This window comes from Lactuca serriola, chromosome 8, assembly GCF_051521515.1.
Source record: "Lactuca serriola cultivar US96UC23 chromosome 8, Lser_US96UC23_V15, whole genome shotgun sequence".
Classification (NCBI taxonomy): domain Eukaryota; kingdom Viridiplantae; phylum Streptophyta; class Magnoliopsida; order Asterales; family Asteraceae; genus Lactuca; species Lactuca serriola.
Genome location: NC_136415.1, coordinates 185,240,690 through 185,257,449, shown reverse-complemented (window position 1 = coordinate 185,257,449; position 16,760 = coordinate 185,240,690). Strand labels below are relative to the sequence as shown.

General features: G+C 32.2%; 1 protein-coding gene across 1 annotated transcript; it reads left to right on the top strand.

The window, feature by feature from the left end:
* Positions 1–2,282: 2,282 nt before the first annotated feature.
* Positions 2,283–6,679, top strand: LOC145067671 (uncharacterized). The gene is made up of 8 exons (XM_079014757.1): positions 2,283–2,396; positions 3,330–3,446; positions 4,343–4,465; positions 5,063–5,174; positions 5,284–5,457; positions 5,511–5,612; positions 6,078–6,181; positions 6,224–6,679. Exons 1-8 carry the CDS (start codon positions 2,283–2,285, stop codon positions 6,677–6,679), a joined length of 1,302 nt encoding a protein of 433 aa, XP_078870883.1.
* Positions 6,680–16,760: the final 10,081 nt, after the last annotated feature.

Sequence of the window (16,760 nt, the reverse complement as noted above, 5' to 3'; positions counted from 1 at the left end):
ATTTAATTGGTATTTATAAAAAAGGTTTTCGAAATATTACTTGTAAAGTCCTTAATCTAGTATGAGAGACATGTATTTGGGTACTTATACATGTACTAGTGGAAGACTACCCTTATGAACCAGCGTCTCCTGGAGGGAGAGCATGAGTTTGTGTATAGATCTGTACGGGACTAACAATCCCGCACCCTGCTGTTAGCTAGAGTAGGATCAACAGCTCTACGGGTGACACAGTCATAATGGAAATTGGCGTCCGTTTCACGTTGTATCAGTTAGTATGGTCATAAAACTCGCAATTAGATAACAACAGTATATTGATGTTGTAATATACTTTACATGAACAATGATTATATGACATAAGTATAGAAAATACATGGTTTTTTTTAAGTAATCAAACTACTATACATACTGGAGGTAACCGATGTTTTCCAACAGAACATTTTATACATACTGGTGATAGCCAGAGCTTTCTTACAAAAGGGATTTTACATTCAAAAAAGTATTATACAATTCATCTAATGGTAAACATGCATTCAAACTAATACATTATAGAACATTGGAACAACTCATATGTTAGAAAATATTGGATTTTCTTGGAAACATACAAACATTTTCACTGATTCATTAACAGGTTTTCATTACAAAAATATGCATATGAACTCACCAGCTTAATGCTGATCTACTATTTCAAAATAACTTGTATTCTTAGGAAATCAGTAGATAGGTACTCCCACAGCTTTTGAAAAGACAGAGCGTATAAAGTCACGTCTTTATATTTTGTTATACTTTTGATGTATATGAATATGAATCAACCAGATGTAAATACATTTTATAGATTCAATGTAATGTTTGTGTTTACTTTGATTACTATGATGCAGTTGTTTTGATACTACGCATGACGTCATCCGCCCCTGAACGTTTCCATCGTTTCGGTTTGGGGGTGTAACAGAAACTTATTTCTAGCTTACAGATCTGATTGTAATATATTTGTATGTTAAAAATTGTTCGAAAATGTCTAAAGAAGATTCTCACTCCATTCTGTTTAATCTTCACGGCGCCATTGGTTCTACAAATCAAATTCCTATTCTCTTTCAAAAAGACTATGTGTTCTAGGCACTTCATTTTGAGGACTATGTTTATAGTCTTGAATATCATGGTTCAAGCATATGGCATGCAATTGAAACATGACCATACAAAGTAACAAATACTGATCAGACCATATATACTTAAAAGGAATTTTTTTGTTCTATCCTATGAAAAGGCTATTTTATATAAAGAAAAGGAATTGATGAGCAATTTGAAGGCATTCAAAATTTTGAGGTTTGCTCTTCCACCAGATACCTTTCGGTTGGTAAATTATTATACTACTGCTAATTAAATGTGGGTAAGATTGAAAGAATTATACTCTGGTGATGCTGATTTACTTCACTCGATTAAAACAACTCTTATATCTGAATTTGGTTCATTCGAACAAAAATCAGACGAATCCATTAAACAAACTGTTACTCAATTTAATCATTTGCTAAGTAGAATGATTAAGCATAAGTTGAGCAGGGAAGTGACTGAGCAAAAGTTCACTTTTATAAATGGCCTGAAATCTGAATGGTAGCTCATTGTTTAAATTGTTAAAACTCCTAAATAATTTGAGGACTATTCTCTTGCCAAATTGGTTGGAATTCTCAAATCTCGTTACAAGGAAGCTCTTAAAGAAGCCAAAAGTGTTCCAAATGCAAGTACATTAGCTTTGGTTGATTAATCAGAAGGATCTAAAGGTAAATCATCCAAGCTGATTCATGATGATTCTTATTCAAAAAGTATGGATGATGAATTCACAAGCAAAGTTAAAGCACTCCTGGTCAAAAATCCCAAAAAGTTTTTCAAGAAAGTTACTCAAAATTAAAAGGAAACAAGTTTAAAAAAGGAAATAATGGTGATGGAACCCTTATGAATCAGATCTCTGATTCAGAGAAAGAAAAAGTGATAAGTTAAAAAAAGTTTCAGAACGATGAAGAGAAATTTGAGAAAAAGTTGCTTGGTGACTCAGATTACGATTGTTATTGCTGTCATGGCAAAAATAATTTTTCAAAGGAGTGTATATTGAGAAAGGTGCAGGAGAAGAAAGAAAAAAGACAAAATATGAAGATTACCATATTCATAAAATAGAAGAGCTTCAAAAAGCCAAAATCACTGATAGTTGAAGAAGATGATGAAGTTGGGGTAGGCCTACACATGGAAAAGTTTTTATTGTGAAATAAGAGAAGAGCTACACTGGAGGAAAGTGTTTCATGGTCGAAAGCATAGATTCTGAATGTCAAGAATATTTCACTGATGAAGGTGCAAAATCTGAAGTATGTTTCACAACAAATAGTATTAAAGAGTATACAGGAGAAAGCAAGAAGGTAATAAAAAAGGCACACTCTATTCTTAAATCTCTTAATAGTCATGTTACTCGTTATGATTCCGAACTTACTGAATTGCATGATACAGTTTCTAATTTTAGTGTTTGTCTTAAGTGATCTCGTATTAAGAATTTTGATCTTGGTGATAGTTTTAGCAGGGAAACTTTCAAAAACTAGGAAAGAATGATGAAAAGAGAAGCCCTTAAAGACATAACTAGACTTCAGGATGACGTTGTTATTTTGAAGAGGGATAATAGGTTAATGACTAAGTAATGGAATATTTTCTGTTTAATTGAAAAACGTTTATACAATAATATTACTCATCTTTATCTTAACTGTGAAATTGGCGAAAAACCTCATAAAATGATTCTTCTATTTCTTGAAATCAAAGAAAATAAAATTGATGATGATTGTTATAAGTGTGAATCTGTGATATCATCAGATAAATCCTTGCATGATTCATACAGGATTGGACTTGAAATGATTGAGGTATTCATTAAATCCAAGAAAATAAATTGATGTTGAACAATATTCTAACAAAAGATATAAACAACAAGTCAAACAAAATTAATTTGAGAAATATAACTTGTTATGCCAAAACTTGAAATCGGAAGAAAATCATTCTAATGAGAATGCTTGTGATTTTGATGAAAGTGAAATGAGTGAGATTTATGTTGAAGTTGAAGTTGATTGTTCTACTTTTGTGAAAAAATATTGATGAACAAAAAAGAAATTTGATTTTTAAAGATTCCACTGAATTTGAAAATCATGTTGTGAATAAAGGAGTTGAAATTTGAAAGAGAAAACAATTGTTTTTTCCAAAAGTTCAAAAGACTCCTAATCAAGTTTTTATGGTCTTGAAAAGAATGATACATCGGAATTGACATCAATTGTCAATGACAATAATGCAAAAGATTGAAAATATCATTTTAGTCTGCACCAATTGACAATGATAATGAGACAAAGGGTCTTTCTAAAAAGACTTCATCGAAAGTAAAAGGAAAATATGTTTCTGAACCCTTCAACAAAGTGAATGTTTCCCAGATGTTGGTGAAACAAGTGGCACAAAATTTGTTTCAATTTGTGCTACAAAGAATGATGTTGTGATAAATAATTCCAATGAAAAAGAAAATAAACAAAAATTAATTGAAGAGATCAAATCAAAGAAAAAAATAGTGAATGCTAGATATAAGAAGGATTTGATTGCATGAAAACAATTTTGGAAGAAAAAGGAAAATAAGGTTAATGATAAAAATGTTGATTCAGTTTCTGAAAATTCAAATCAAAAGTTTGTTAATTCATCAAGAGCTTTTAATCAAAATGTTCATTCATCTTCTTATCCCAAAACAAAATCAAAATTTTCACCAAGCTCGTATTACTCAAAAATAGGAAAAATCAATTGAAAAATCAAAATACATTGAGGTTTCTAAGAAAGAGGATTTTGATTAAGATGCTATTCTAAAAGCATATGAATTATGAAGCCAAATTAAAACAAGAAAAAGAAGAATTTTTTGGAAAAGATGGCACAACAAAGAAAAGCTTATTCAAATAGCAAAACTTCATTTGTTGAAACTAATCTTTGTAATAACAAATCTTAGGTTCTCAAAATGAAAAAAAGTAGTGAATAATGTAGTGATTAAGAAATCATTTTGGATTAACAAAACTAAGATTTTTCCTGATTTGAATTCAAAATCAAAAATCTCACAAGGGCCCAAGATGGTTTGGGTTCCTAAAGTGGTTTAATTTTTTAGGTAATTCATGACAAGCAGTTTGAATCAGAATGATACATTAATAGTGGTTGTTCGCATCATATGACTGGAAGGAAATCAAAATTAAGAGAATATTGAAGTTTAAAATATGGTGGAAAAGTGAAATTTAGAAACAATGTAACTAGTGAAATAGAAGGATATGGGATAATTACGAATGGAGACTTTACAATTTGAAAGGTAGCTTATGTTGAAGGATTGCAACACAATCTAATACGTGTTTCTCAACTCATTGAAGGTTTTGGTCTTAATGTTTCATTTGATGAAGAAGGATCAGAAATCATTCATAAAGAATCAGAGAAAGTTAGTCTGAAAATCAAAAAGAAAAGGATAAATGTATCCGCTTAATTTCAAACACATTCAATGAAAACCTTCAATTTGATTGCTTGTTAAAGCGTGTTCAAATGATAGTTGGTTATGGAATAGGAGGCTATCACATCTCAGTTTCAAAAACAATAATAAACTTGTTATTGGTGATCATGTGTGAGGTCTTCCACTTCTCAAATTTGAAAAAAAAAAAAAACATTTGTGTGCAACTTGTGAGATGGGAAAAAGTAGAAAGAGTCATTCTTCAATAATGAATACTAGAACTGTTGAACAACTTGATTTAATACATATTGATTTATGTGGTCCTTCATCAATTGAGAGTATTAGGGGTAACAAATATATCTTTTTATTGTTGATGCCTTTTTACGATTTACATGAATTTTCTTTCTTAAGCAAAAACCTGAAACCACAAAAAGGATGATTAATTTTGTGAAGTAGATAGAGTTGCAGTTGCAAAATCCAGTTCGGAAGATCAGAAGTGATAATGGATCAGAATTCAAAAATCAAGTATTTGAAGAATTATTGATAAACAAATGAATTAATCATAACTTTTCATCTCTATATACTCCACAGCAGAACGGTGTAGTTGAAAGGAAAAAATGTTCCTTATGTGAAGCTGTGACGACAATGTTAACCTTTGCCAATCTTCCTTTGTATTTTTGGGCTGAAGCAATTGGAGTTGCATGTTTTACTCATAATCATTTATATATCAATATAAGATTTTCTACGACTCCATACAAAATTTTGAATAAACGAAAATCAAACGATAAATTCTTTCATGTTTTTGGATCTAGGTGCATTATCTACAAATCAAAAGAAAAATCGCAACAAGTTTGATGTTAAAGCTGATGAAAGAATTTTTCTCGGATATTCCTTGATGTCAAAAGCTTTACGAGTTCTAAACAAGAAATCTAAGAAAATCCAAATGTTAAATTTGATGAGATTTTTCCATCTTCCAAACCTCAAACGTGTCCTCTTATAACTCTCTATAAAGATTTTTTAAATCTTTTTGATGAGCCAGAAAAGGCAATTTCTTCCAAAGAGAAAGCTAAAGACAACAAAGAGGATGAATTGTTGAAACTAGTTGATGATGCAATTGAAAATATTGAAATTCATGAAGATAGTCAGAATCATATTTCTAAACGGGAAGATCTAGAAAATTTGTTCCAATTTTGAATGAAGAAATTGTTACTTGAATTTCTAATTCTAATTATGATTTATATAATGATGATTATTGTGTAGGGGGAATTTAAATAACCATAATCGTTTCCAGGGGAGAGTTCAAATCCGAACGCAAATGTCTAGGGGAAGATTTCAATACATGATGACATTAATGAGCAATCTGAATTTGAAGAAATAAATGCTAAAATTGATCTTGAATATAATTTGAATTATCAGCCTTTGAAAAAATCGACAAAAGATCATCCGTAAACTCTAGTTTTTGGAGATACTTTTTTAGGAGCCTTAACTCATGCTCAACAAAAATAAAAGTAGGGTACTTTATTTTCAAAAATAGAATTTTGTATGTTCAATACTTTTATTTCTAAAATTGAACCTAAAATTGTTAAATTTGCTCTTGATCATGTAGATTGGGTCAAATCAATGGAAGACGAATTGAATGTGTTTGAAAGAAATAATGTTTGGCGACTAATTCCTACTCCGACGGATGCATTTGTTTTTGGTCTCAAGTGGGTTTTTCGAAACAAGCTAGATAAGTAAGGCAATGTTGTTCAGAAAAGAGAACCTATTGTGGTTAAAGGATATTTCCAAGAAGAAGGAATGTATTTTGAAGAAACATTCTCTCCTATAGACCGATTGGAATCAATTTGTATTTTTTTGGCATATGCAGCTCACAAAATTTTTGAATTTTATCAAATGGATGTGAAGTGTGCATTTTTAAAAGGAGAACTTGAAGATACTATTTTTGTTGAACAACCACCAGGTTTTGTAAATGAAAAATATCAAGATAATTGTTATGTTCTTCATAAAGTTGTTTATGGTGTGAAACAAGCTACTCGTGCTTGGTATGAAACTCCTACTCAATTTCAAAAACAATCCAAGTTTAAACAAGGTTTAGTTGATCCTACTTTCTTTCGTAAGAAGGAAGGTGAACATCTTATGATTACTCATATTTATGTTGATGATATCCTTTTCGGATCCACTAATCCTAAGTTAACTAATGAATTTTGAAAATTGATGAAAACTAAATTTGAAATGACTTCAATGGGTCCAAAAAATTTCTTTCTTGGTTAAATATAAAACAGAGAAACTAAGGTATTTTCATTAATCAAGAGGCTTACACTAACTCTTGACTCATAAAATTAGGAATGACATGGGATTCGAAGGTAAAAGTTCTTATAGCATTCGGGACTAAGTTGAATCTATCCCTTGATAAACGTGCTGCAGATCTTACACAATATCGACAAATGATTGGATCTCTTTTATATCTTACCTCGAGCAAACCAGATATTATGTTTGCAGTGTGCCATTGTGGTCATTATCAAGATAATCCTCGAGAGCCACATATGATAGCATTGAAAAATATCTTTAGATATCTAAAGTGAACATCATCACTTGGTTTATGGTATCCAACTAATTCTGGATTTTTTTAAATGCTTTTTTAAATGTTGATCTCAGAGGTTGTGGCTTGATCGTAAAACTAATATAGGTGGATGTCAGTTTCTTGATGGTAACCCTATCTATTGGCAGTCAAAGAAGCATACTTGTGTTTTAATTTCAACTACTGAAGTCGAATATATAGCAGCTGCTTCATGTACATCACAAATTATTTCGGTGCAAAGTCAATTAAAAGACTATGAGATAAACATAAAGAAAATTCCTCTTTATTGTGATTAAGAAAGTGCAATTCATATTTGTCATAATCCAGTTCAGCACCCTAAGACAAAACATATAGCCATACTATACCATTTCATAAAAGATAATGTTGAAGACGGAAATGTTGAAGTTCATTTTGTTAGATCAGCAGATTAATTATGTGGATATTTTTACAAAAGCCTTACCGGAAGTCACTTTTAATCGAATTCTTCAAGGACATAGAATAATTGAGGCCGATTCAGTTCTGAAATCATTTGCGTAATTCTGAATTGTTCTGAAAGTCGGAAGCTATTAGAATTCACTATTCATCTCAGATTACAGTTTTTATTTCCGAAATGTTCCCAGTGTCGGAAGCTATCGGAATTCACTGTTCATTTCAGATTTTGATTTTTGTTTCCAAAATGTTCCAATCGTCGAAAGCTGTCGGAATCTTCTATTCATTTCATAATTATTTTGATTTTGTTTACTATTGGTTTTATTGATTTTTTTTGTCTTGCAGTTACTTCTTAGTTTCATGAGCGTACGATGGTATGTAGGCTGGTGCACTAGGTAACTATTTTTTGTTTTTTTTTTTAGATCAAAAATCCAAAAAGATTTTCTTTATTTTTTTAATTTTGAAATTTTCGAAAATCTGAAAAATTTTCTTTGTTTTTGGTTTTAAACTTCAAAATTTTCAAAAATCTAAAATTTTTTCTTTATTTGTCTTTAAATTTCAAAATTTTCGAAAATCCAAAAATAATGTGTTTATGTTTTAACTATTGCTACATTACCATCACACGACTACTTTCTTAGGGATCAAGTATTCTTCTTTTCTAAATTCTAGTAGTTAGGAGTCCCTTGAAGCATGTTGCAGTATGTTGTCTAAAGTCTCAAAGATTCTTTACTTGCGAAACGCCTTAACGAAATTTCTTGTTCTAAAAATTTCTTTCCAATAGATTGTATAAATAAATGTCATAGAGCTACCTATCTCTACTCATTTCGGAGTAAAGAGATGTCTATTTGGTCCATTTTTCGTAGCAGAGGTATTATATTTCTTTTAACCAATATTGGAAACCGATGATGTCTTGGGTATATACAAATCCAAACATAGGGTTCCTTTTTCTAAGCCTTAAGGAATTGACGGTTTATTCAATAATAATTTTTTATTAACCCTTGATCTTTCGAGTCAATACCAACTCGGAGTTATGGTTTCTCTATAATTTTTTTTGATCATTCTCATTATCACCGTGAGAGTGTGAAAAACTCATTTCTTATACAAATTTTATATTTCTTACACTAGGCACACAGAATGACGCATATCCCGAGACATCTCTAATAAAAAAAACTAGGATATAGGTATGCAACAAGCCTGTGTTTATAATCTTCTCATCATTGTCACCACGATGAAGTGTGAGACCCATAAAACAATTCTATTCACATTCCATTTTTTTTCTTTTGTCCATATCTCTATCACATTTCACATAACACCCCTAGATTTCGAATAAAAACAATTCAGAACATATGGTGTTATAAAATTTTGTGCGATGATCGCCTACTATCACCGTAGGATAATGTGATGCACCACCAACCTTTTGTATTTCCAAAGTATAATTTCTCTAGCACTTTCACACACACATCACTTGAAATCGTTGAGGTCTCAGGTAAAACAATTCTGAACCAAGATTTCACAAAGTCTAGTTAATGATTCAAGTCATTCTTCCCGTGACTATATGAAACTCTTCTTCAGCTTGGTTACTACAATTGGGGGCAAAATAATCCTAATTGTAATTCCAATGGGTTCTATTTTCTCTTATGCAAAGCTAAAGGGTGCGTTAGAGATTATGGAACTTTTGCAAATTGAAATGGAAAGTTTCAAAAATGTAAAATCAAATCATGGTGCATATCTTGAAGTTCAATGATGGTATTCTTTCAATCTCAAACAACATCAATTGCAGTTACAAAGAATGATGTGCTAGGAATTTTGTGTTGGACCTTAATTTTTGACAAGACAAACATGGTAGTTCTTGGCTAATGTGGGGGTGACAGGCATTTACTGTGTGAAAGGTGGTTTCTCTTTCCACTTATGCAAACTTGTTCAAATTCAAATAAAACTCATTCTGTTATCCAAGCCTATATAAAGCTTATGAGTTGTATGTTCTACTCTCTACACTCATAAAAGTATTCACAGACTTCTACAATTCCCTCTACCATTCTTCGATTCTCTGCAAGCATTCTTCAACTATAAATGGATTCTTCTGAGGTTATTTCTATAATGGACCAAATTGCATCAACTGCCATGTTGAAAATCAAATTCGTTCATAATTTGGTGGCCGATTTAGAAGCTTTGAAGTATAACCCTAATATTCGGCCTTTGAAAGAATGCCTAAAATACTCTCCATTGATGAAGGTTTTGTCGATGTTTAAGAAGGTCCCTTTGTTTCTCTTATCTCAGGCGTATTCAACTGCTATCTACCACAGTACTGAAGAGGTGATCAATTATGATGTTCTTGGGCACAAAACTTCAATTTCAAAAGTGCATTTCTGCAAATTGCTAGGGTTTTATTCTTATCCAGATGTTATTCATCCTGATTCGGTAGCAATTTATCGTCTCTTTACAATGTTTAATCAAATGGGGTACAATTCTGATTGTACTCTTTTATCAAAGTTCAAGAAATCTTCTTTGCCTCTCGTATGGAATGCACTATTACTATTTTTTCTAAGAGTCTATCAGAAAGGTTTACTAGTTCTGATAGTGCGAACAAGCTTTTCTACGCCTTGATGTATGATTCTTTACTGGGGAGAGTTTTGACTATGGGACTGTTGTTTGGACTATGTTTGCTCAAAATGTGAGTTCCAATACCAATATTCAGAAATTTCTTGTGCTAGATTTTGGTCGATAGTGGTTCCTCGTGCCCTAAATCATTACCATTTCCATATATGAAGGATTTTGTAGTTGCTGTGATTCCTAAAATGCAAACGACTACATTTGTTACTTCTAATCCTAAGAATTTTTATTTTATTGGTTCTATTCAGAGGTGATGTTGGCTATTGTTCCTCTTGACAACGATATTATCAAGGCTTACAGGGAAATTCCGAACTCTGTTATTCGTGAAATTCACGCCTCTTTACAAACAACTCTTGCAACTGTTGATATGCCAAAAAAAGGAGGAAAAAGGAAATTGCAAGCTTTTGGTGTTGCTCCTAAGAAATGGAAGCAACAAAGAAAGAAGTATAGGAAAACTATGATTGATGAACACTTAGATGATCAAAATCATAGTAATGTTATGGTTAAAGAAACTTTTGTTAATAAAGATGATACTGCTGATACTTCCGAAGTCCCTCCTAAGACTTCTGAGTCAATTGCCGCTGTTGCAACTCTGAAAGATTCTACTCTGTTATCGACTCCACCTAAGTTTGATGTTTTTGAAAATATATTGAATGAACCGATCATCAATCTTTCTCAAACCCAACCACCACCTCTTCCGATATCAACATTTGTTCCAATCAAATCTTCCATACAACCTCTTCCGAAATCCCTTTCTGAACCAACATCCTATATCAAACCACTTTACCATTTTAGCCTCCGATCTTCATTGACTCCACAATGACTCCTTCAAATACTCAACCAACTCCACCCATAGATACTCCACCGGAAGCTTATACTTTCCAATCTGATAAGGAGGAGAATATAACTTCAAACATCCATGAGAACACATCTAATCTGGACTCAAATGTTAACATTGGTGTGACTACTTCGGAACCTCCATCGGCTTCTGTTCCTCTTGTGTCTCCAAGTTCTAATGCATATTTTATTGTTGGTGATGAAGCTAAATCACTCGATGATTTTTCTATTCCCGATTTTAATTTTTGAAATGAAAGTGATGATGAGATTGGTTTATCTGCTTCAATATTGTGTGGTGAATTTTGTGAGCTGAAAAAAAACATTGATTAGATTCTTCTCCACACAGATTCTTTTTCTATAAGAAATTGGCAAAATATGGTTACATCTCATCAAGCAACCATAGAGATGCTGACTCAATCTAGTGCTAATGTTTTTGAATATCAAAAGAAATTAGCAACAAAATCAGCTAAGAAGATTGAAGAGTCAAATGCCAAAATTGATAAAGTTACTTCGGATGTTATGGAAATGTTTTCATATGTGAAGCAGCTTATGACTGATTTTCAAAATTCTTCTAATAAGAATGTTGTTGAAGTTAATTAGGTAATTGAATGTTTTCGTCTATCCTTTCAAACTTAGAAGGAATCTCTCTCTATTCTTTGTTTTGGTCTTCAACGTGATAATGCAGATCATCATACATCTATTCCCAACTCTACGTTAAGAATGCAATTTGATATTGCCCATGAAAAAAAATTCATGGATGCTCTTGTTGAATCAACACAAAAGGTCAAAGTCCTCAAGGAACAATTAAAGAATGCTATGATTGAGCTTGCCAAGGTGAATGAAGAATACTTTTGGTTAAAGGCCATAATTCTGAAATAAATCAGCATCTTGTTAAAATTGTTAGGAACAAGGATGGTCCAACTACACTTTGTAATTGATTGATGCAAAAATGAAGCCAGATCTTTTGAAGCTGAATGAAGTTTTAGATGTTATGCATAGCCTAGCTAGTGCGCAACAAGGGGGTGATGAAGAAGAAAAAGAAGTGAATGAAGGTGAAGTTCCTATAAATAAAGATGAAATTCCTAATGTCAATTTGATAAATCCTTATCAAACAAGAAAAAATGGCTAAGTCTGATGGTACGAAAGTTTTTCTTGAAAAACAATATTCGAAAGAAAATTTGAAAAATCTCAGATAAGGAAACACGGGTTGGAAGGGTAATGTATCTTATGAATCAGGGAAAGGAAAGGTGAATATTGTCTCAGAAGAAAATGATGATTTGAATCCTAATTTATTAGAAAAGGAATCGAAAGAACGAGAAAAACATAACAAAAAAGCTTTATGCCTTGAATGCCTTAAAGACAAAAAGTATAGCAAAATAAGCTAAAGAGAACAATTTTGAGGAAACACTTACTACAAAGAAGACTATGTTTCCGGATTGGACTGTAGATTGGATTCAAAAAGAAGCAATTGATAATCTGAATATATTTTGGTTGGAACCTCAGATTTCTTTCTCAGTTAAGAACGAAATGGATTGTCAGCTGGATTTTCCTATTTCTGCTAAAACCATTCTATTATATGCTTTGATTTCAATTGTGAAAGCGCCTTTAGCAAACAAATCAATAACAAAGAAGTTGTTCAATTTTTATGTGAAGAATTCAAAGCCACAATATGAATCATGGAGCTTGAAGAGGATTGTTGCATTGAAAGTTGGAAAACCTATCGGTGTTGATGGCTTTGCAAATGTCAATTTGAAGGCTTTTAGGAGTCATAATAAGGAGGTTCATGAATTATCTTTAGCTGATATTCCATTTATGAATTCTTATGATTGGATTTCTTTGTTCAATAATATTTCAAAGGACACTATGAAGTATGAGCCTATCTTTCAATTTTTGAGAAGGATGATATGGGCATATATTCTTGAAATTGCAAAGATGGATGTTGAAGTTGCAGCTGTTCATAATCAAAAGCCTATTTTGAAGCCATTTCCAGTTCCTGATAATGTGGAAAAATTCAAGTATGGATTTTTTGAAAAATAAATTGAGGGTGAGGCTTATAAGATGAAAGAGAATGAACTGGTGAAGAAGTGTATGATGTTCTTAAGAGATAAACATTTATACTCTATTGATACTCTTAATCAAATCCTTGCAAAGACTGAAGCAGACAAGTCAAATAAAGAAGGAGATTTAAAGTGTCTTTGTTACCAGATTAAATGGTGCATAGTTATTCTTATGACTCTATTGAATACTATTACGAAGGTTTTTGAACTTGTGAAGAAAAATGAAGAAAAGACCACAACATCAACTTGACACAAAGGGGGAGGTTGTTAGGTTTCGTAAATAGGTTGTGTATAGTTGTATGCATTGTTCGTAATCAGATTTTAATGTTTAGTGTCTTTTCTTAATTCCCAAACGAGTTGTTGTTATTCCGATTTCGGAATGTATTTAATCTTATGTTTGCCTTTCTAGTGCTCCTATGACGCTTATATATAGGGTATTAGTTAGTAGAATAGATAAAGTTTCTGCACACAAAATAGTTCTGCACAATAACATTGTAAATAATTGTTCTCTTTGTCCATAAATGCAAATAGATCTTATTTACATATTCATGTTCATCTAAATCATTTACATCTTCATATGACACTTTCATTTTAGAATCTATCGTTCCAATAATTCCCACAGTGCTAGTTTGAGTTCTAGAACTGAGGAATGAACCCCTATGATGATCGACTTGAGGATTGCCGCCTAAAGTTGAGTAGTCATCTAATGGTAAGCGATGTTACTTTCCGTATCAGGGTTGTATTTTCCTGTCTCCTGGGCTCGAGAGAGGAGAGATCGGATGTGGGTCAGTCGATGATTAAGATAGGAGGTGGTAATCTCCTAAGCAGGTGTAGTTTGGTTCACAATAGATCGTACTTGTATCATAGTGAAGGGATGTTTGAGACTCGATGCTTGTCATGGTTCGATGTCCAAGGTAAAGGCCATGTCGCACGTAGAATATGTATCACAGATCCTAGAGGGCCAAGTGTATCAGCGAGTGAGGGCATTGAGTGGTTTATGTTGGATTAGGTGTCTAAGCCCATAACTATATTTGGTATGTACTTGATTTGATTATGAGCATGGTCCTTTTGGGTTACCTTCACTCATGCAACTTGATAGGATGACTAGAGGAGAGAGAGAGAGAGAGAGAGAGAGAGAGAGAGAGAAAGTAAGATTTATTATATGAATAATAAATTGGTACTCAGAAAGATTTTATTAATATATTATAAAATTAATATATTATTTGGAAATCATATTATAAATAAGTAATTGATCAGAAATTAATTTGAAATTAATTTTGGGATTAAAGGAACTGATTAATAATGGAGGGGCTGTTTTGCAAAGAATTGATATTTATGAAACTGGGCTTAGGACTCCTTGTAAGTGGAGTGGACGAAATTCATGGGTTACCCCATAAGATTTTGTCTAAGGGCTTACCAAGGAGGTCCATGGGTTGCTTTAAGCTTAAGTTAGGAACTAGGGTTTCCTTATTCAATTCCACCTTCAAGACTAAGCAAGCTAGCCATATATAAACCCTCAAACCCTAGGATTTTCGGATCTAAGCATATGATATTTATCTTGGCCGAAAATTCTAATATCTCTAAGTCATCCTTGTTGTGTTGAGTGTGTGTGACTCCATTAGAGGTGCAACACTTGGGAGACTAGGCTTTCAGAAGTCAAGATCTAGCAAGGATTGATCTTGTTAGTACAATATCACAAGTGAGGTAATCTTGTAACCCTAATATATATGTGAATTTCGAATTATATATACTAGAACTAGGGTTTTGTTTTGGATAATTGATTTGCATGCATAACTTGAGAAAAACCTAGATCCAAAACATTAGGGTTGCATGTGCACCATAGGAATGTTGTAATGCTCAAAAACCCATCAATGGCATCAGATCATAGGGTGTTTTTCTGTTATATTTGTTGCATCTATGAATTCTTCAAAGAAAAAAAATCGTTTTTTGTTTCTGCCTGATGAACACGATGTGTTCATAATGGTCCATGACGTGTTGGTCCTCCACGACGTGTTATGGCATGACACGACGTGGAGACAAGTCAGTTGGCAGATTTTTGGATTTTTGGCCTTCATTAGATTCGAATAATTACCATAAGTTTTTTTTACTAATTAAAATTCCAATTTTCTGATATGGTAATGGACATCCTCATCTAATTGAAAGATAAGTGTCCAATTTTAAGATAATTATGAGATTTTGTGATGAATTAATTATTTGTAAAATTTGATTTGAATTTTCTTTCCAATTTTAATAAAAGGTCAAATTTATGATTAAGATAAATTTATATGATTAATTTAATAGTTTTAAAGTTGATCTACAAGTTTTGAAAAGTATCAAAATTTGCCCTCAAGTTTTGGAATTTAAAATTTGATTAGAAGTTTTAATTTTGAGATATTAAATTCTAAAACCCTAGTGTTTTAAAAGTTTGAAAATACACCAATAAATTATTTAATCAAATGGTTTAATTAAAAGACTATTAATAAATCCATAGATAGGTTTAATTTAATTAAATTAAAAGATTAATTTATTAAGAGTTAAACCACTTAGTATTTTAAATGTATAAAATACACCCTTATACTATATAAGATTAAAAGATTAATTAATTAATTTACAGGCCGCTTTCTTGAACACCCTTATAGATCAGCTTCGTGAATGAGGTCTACTAACGGTAAGAGTGACTTTTTCCTATATATATATATATATATATATATATATATATATATATATATATATAGATGTGTGTGTGTGTGTGTGTATATGTAGAGTAAAAAGTCACTCTTACCGTTAGTAGACCTCATTCACGAAGCTGGTCTATAAGGGTGTTTAAGGAAGCGGCCTGTAAAATGGACGCCATTGGGTATCCACTCTTACCCACTGCACCCTTGACTAGTGGATGGTCATTAGCTGGATGAGTAGAATATAACACTAAACCCTAATTAAAAGTATAGTGAATTATACAGTAACTAAATGCTTTTATAAATTCCCAAATCTTACTTACTTTAGTAAAATGTGAATTTGATGCTAACCCATAAAATTACACATTGCACCTTATTGGTCAGTTAGTGGAGCACGTGTGGTTAACCGGTACACTAATGTAGACTAATGAAGGATGGCAATGCGTTTCTCGTAAATTATCGTTGATCAATGGAGCGTGTGTGGTTAACCGGCACATTGATTAGGTGATAAATGGCATCGAGAGTACCAAGCTAATTTGCGTGGTTTTTCACACCTTTTTTGTGATCTTCGGTATCCCAGTCGCAAACCTGAAGGGCATAATCGAGATTAAACATGCCATTGAGAAGTTCAATGAATCTCAAAAAGATATAGGAATTTCATCTAAAATCTAGTTCGTTTATATTTTGTTTTCGTGGTGGAATTGGTAAATGGTCATTTACATACCATCAAATAATTTATAATAGGAATACGGCATCCCTATTCCAAATTGTGAATTATTGTGTTGGGTCCTAGACTTAATATTTCATTTGGGTGTTATATTAAGGATTAAATCAAGTAACTTGAATTTCTCCCTTTTTTGTAGATGCCTAGTTTTGACATCTATGGTCTTTCTCATCCTTTTGGAAAAGGATTTCCTTCTGAAGATGACGCTCCAAGTGTCGATCAAGGTGAAAGATCAATCCCTTCTTCGAGCATTGGTGGAACTAAAGATCATACTTCTCTTCCTCCACCTCCTCCAATGATTCTCCATGACCCACGTTTTCATCAACTTGAAAAGTTCAAGATTACTTAAGCCCTATTGGCATGCAAACATAAAGATGGA

What these genes read in the sequence shown, in the direction of transcription:
- LOC145067671 (XM_079014757.1), top strand. Translation starts at nt 2,283, where the DNA reads ATGGTCGAAAGCATAGATTCTGAATGTCAAGAATATTTCACTGATGAA. An exon ending in TTCATAAAGAATCAGAGAAA is followed by an intron (nt 4,466 to 5,062) that starts GTTAGTCTGAAA and finishes TATACTCCACAG; the next exon opens with CAGAACGGTGTAGTTGAAAG. An exon ending in TATTGAAATTCATGAAGATA is followed by an intron (nt 5,613 to 6,077) that starts GTCAGAATCATA and finishes TTGATCATGTAG; the next exon opens with ATTGGGTCAAATCAATGGAA.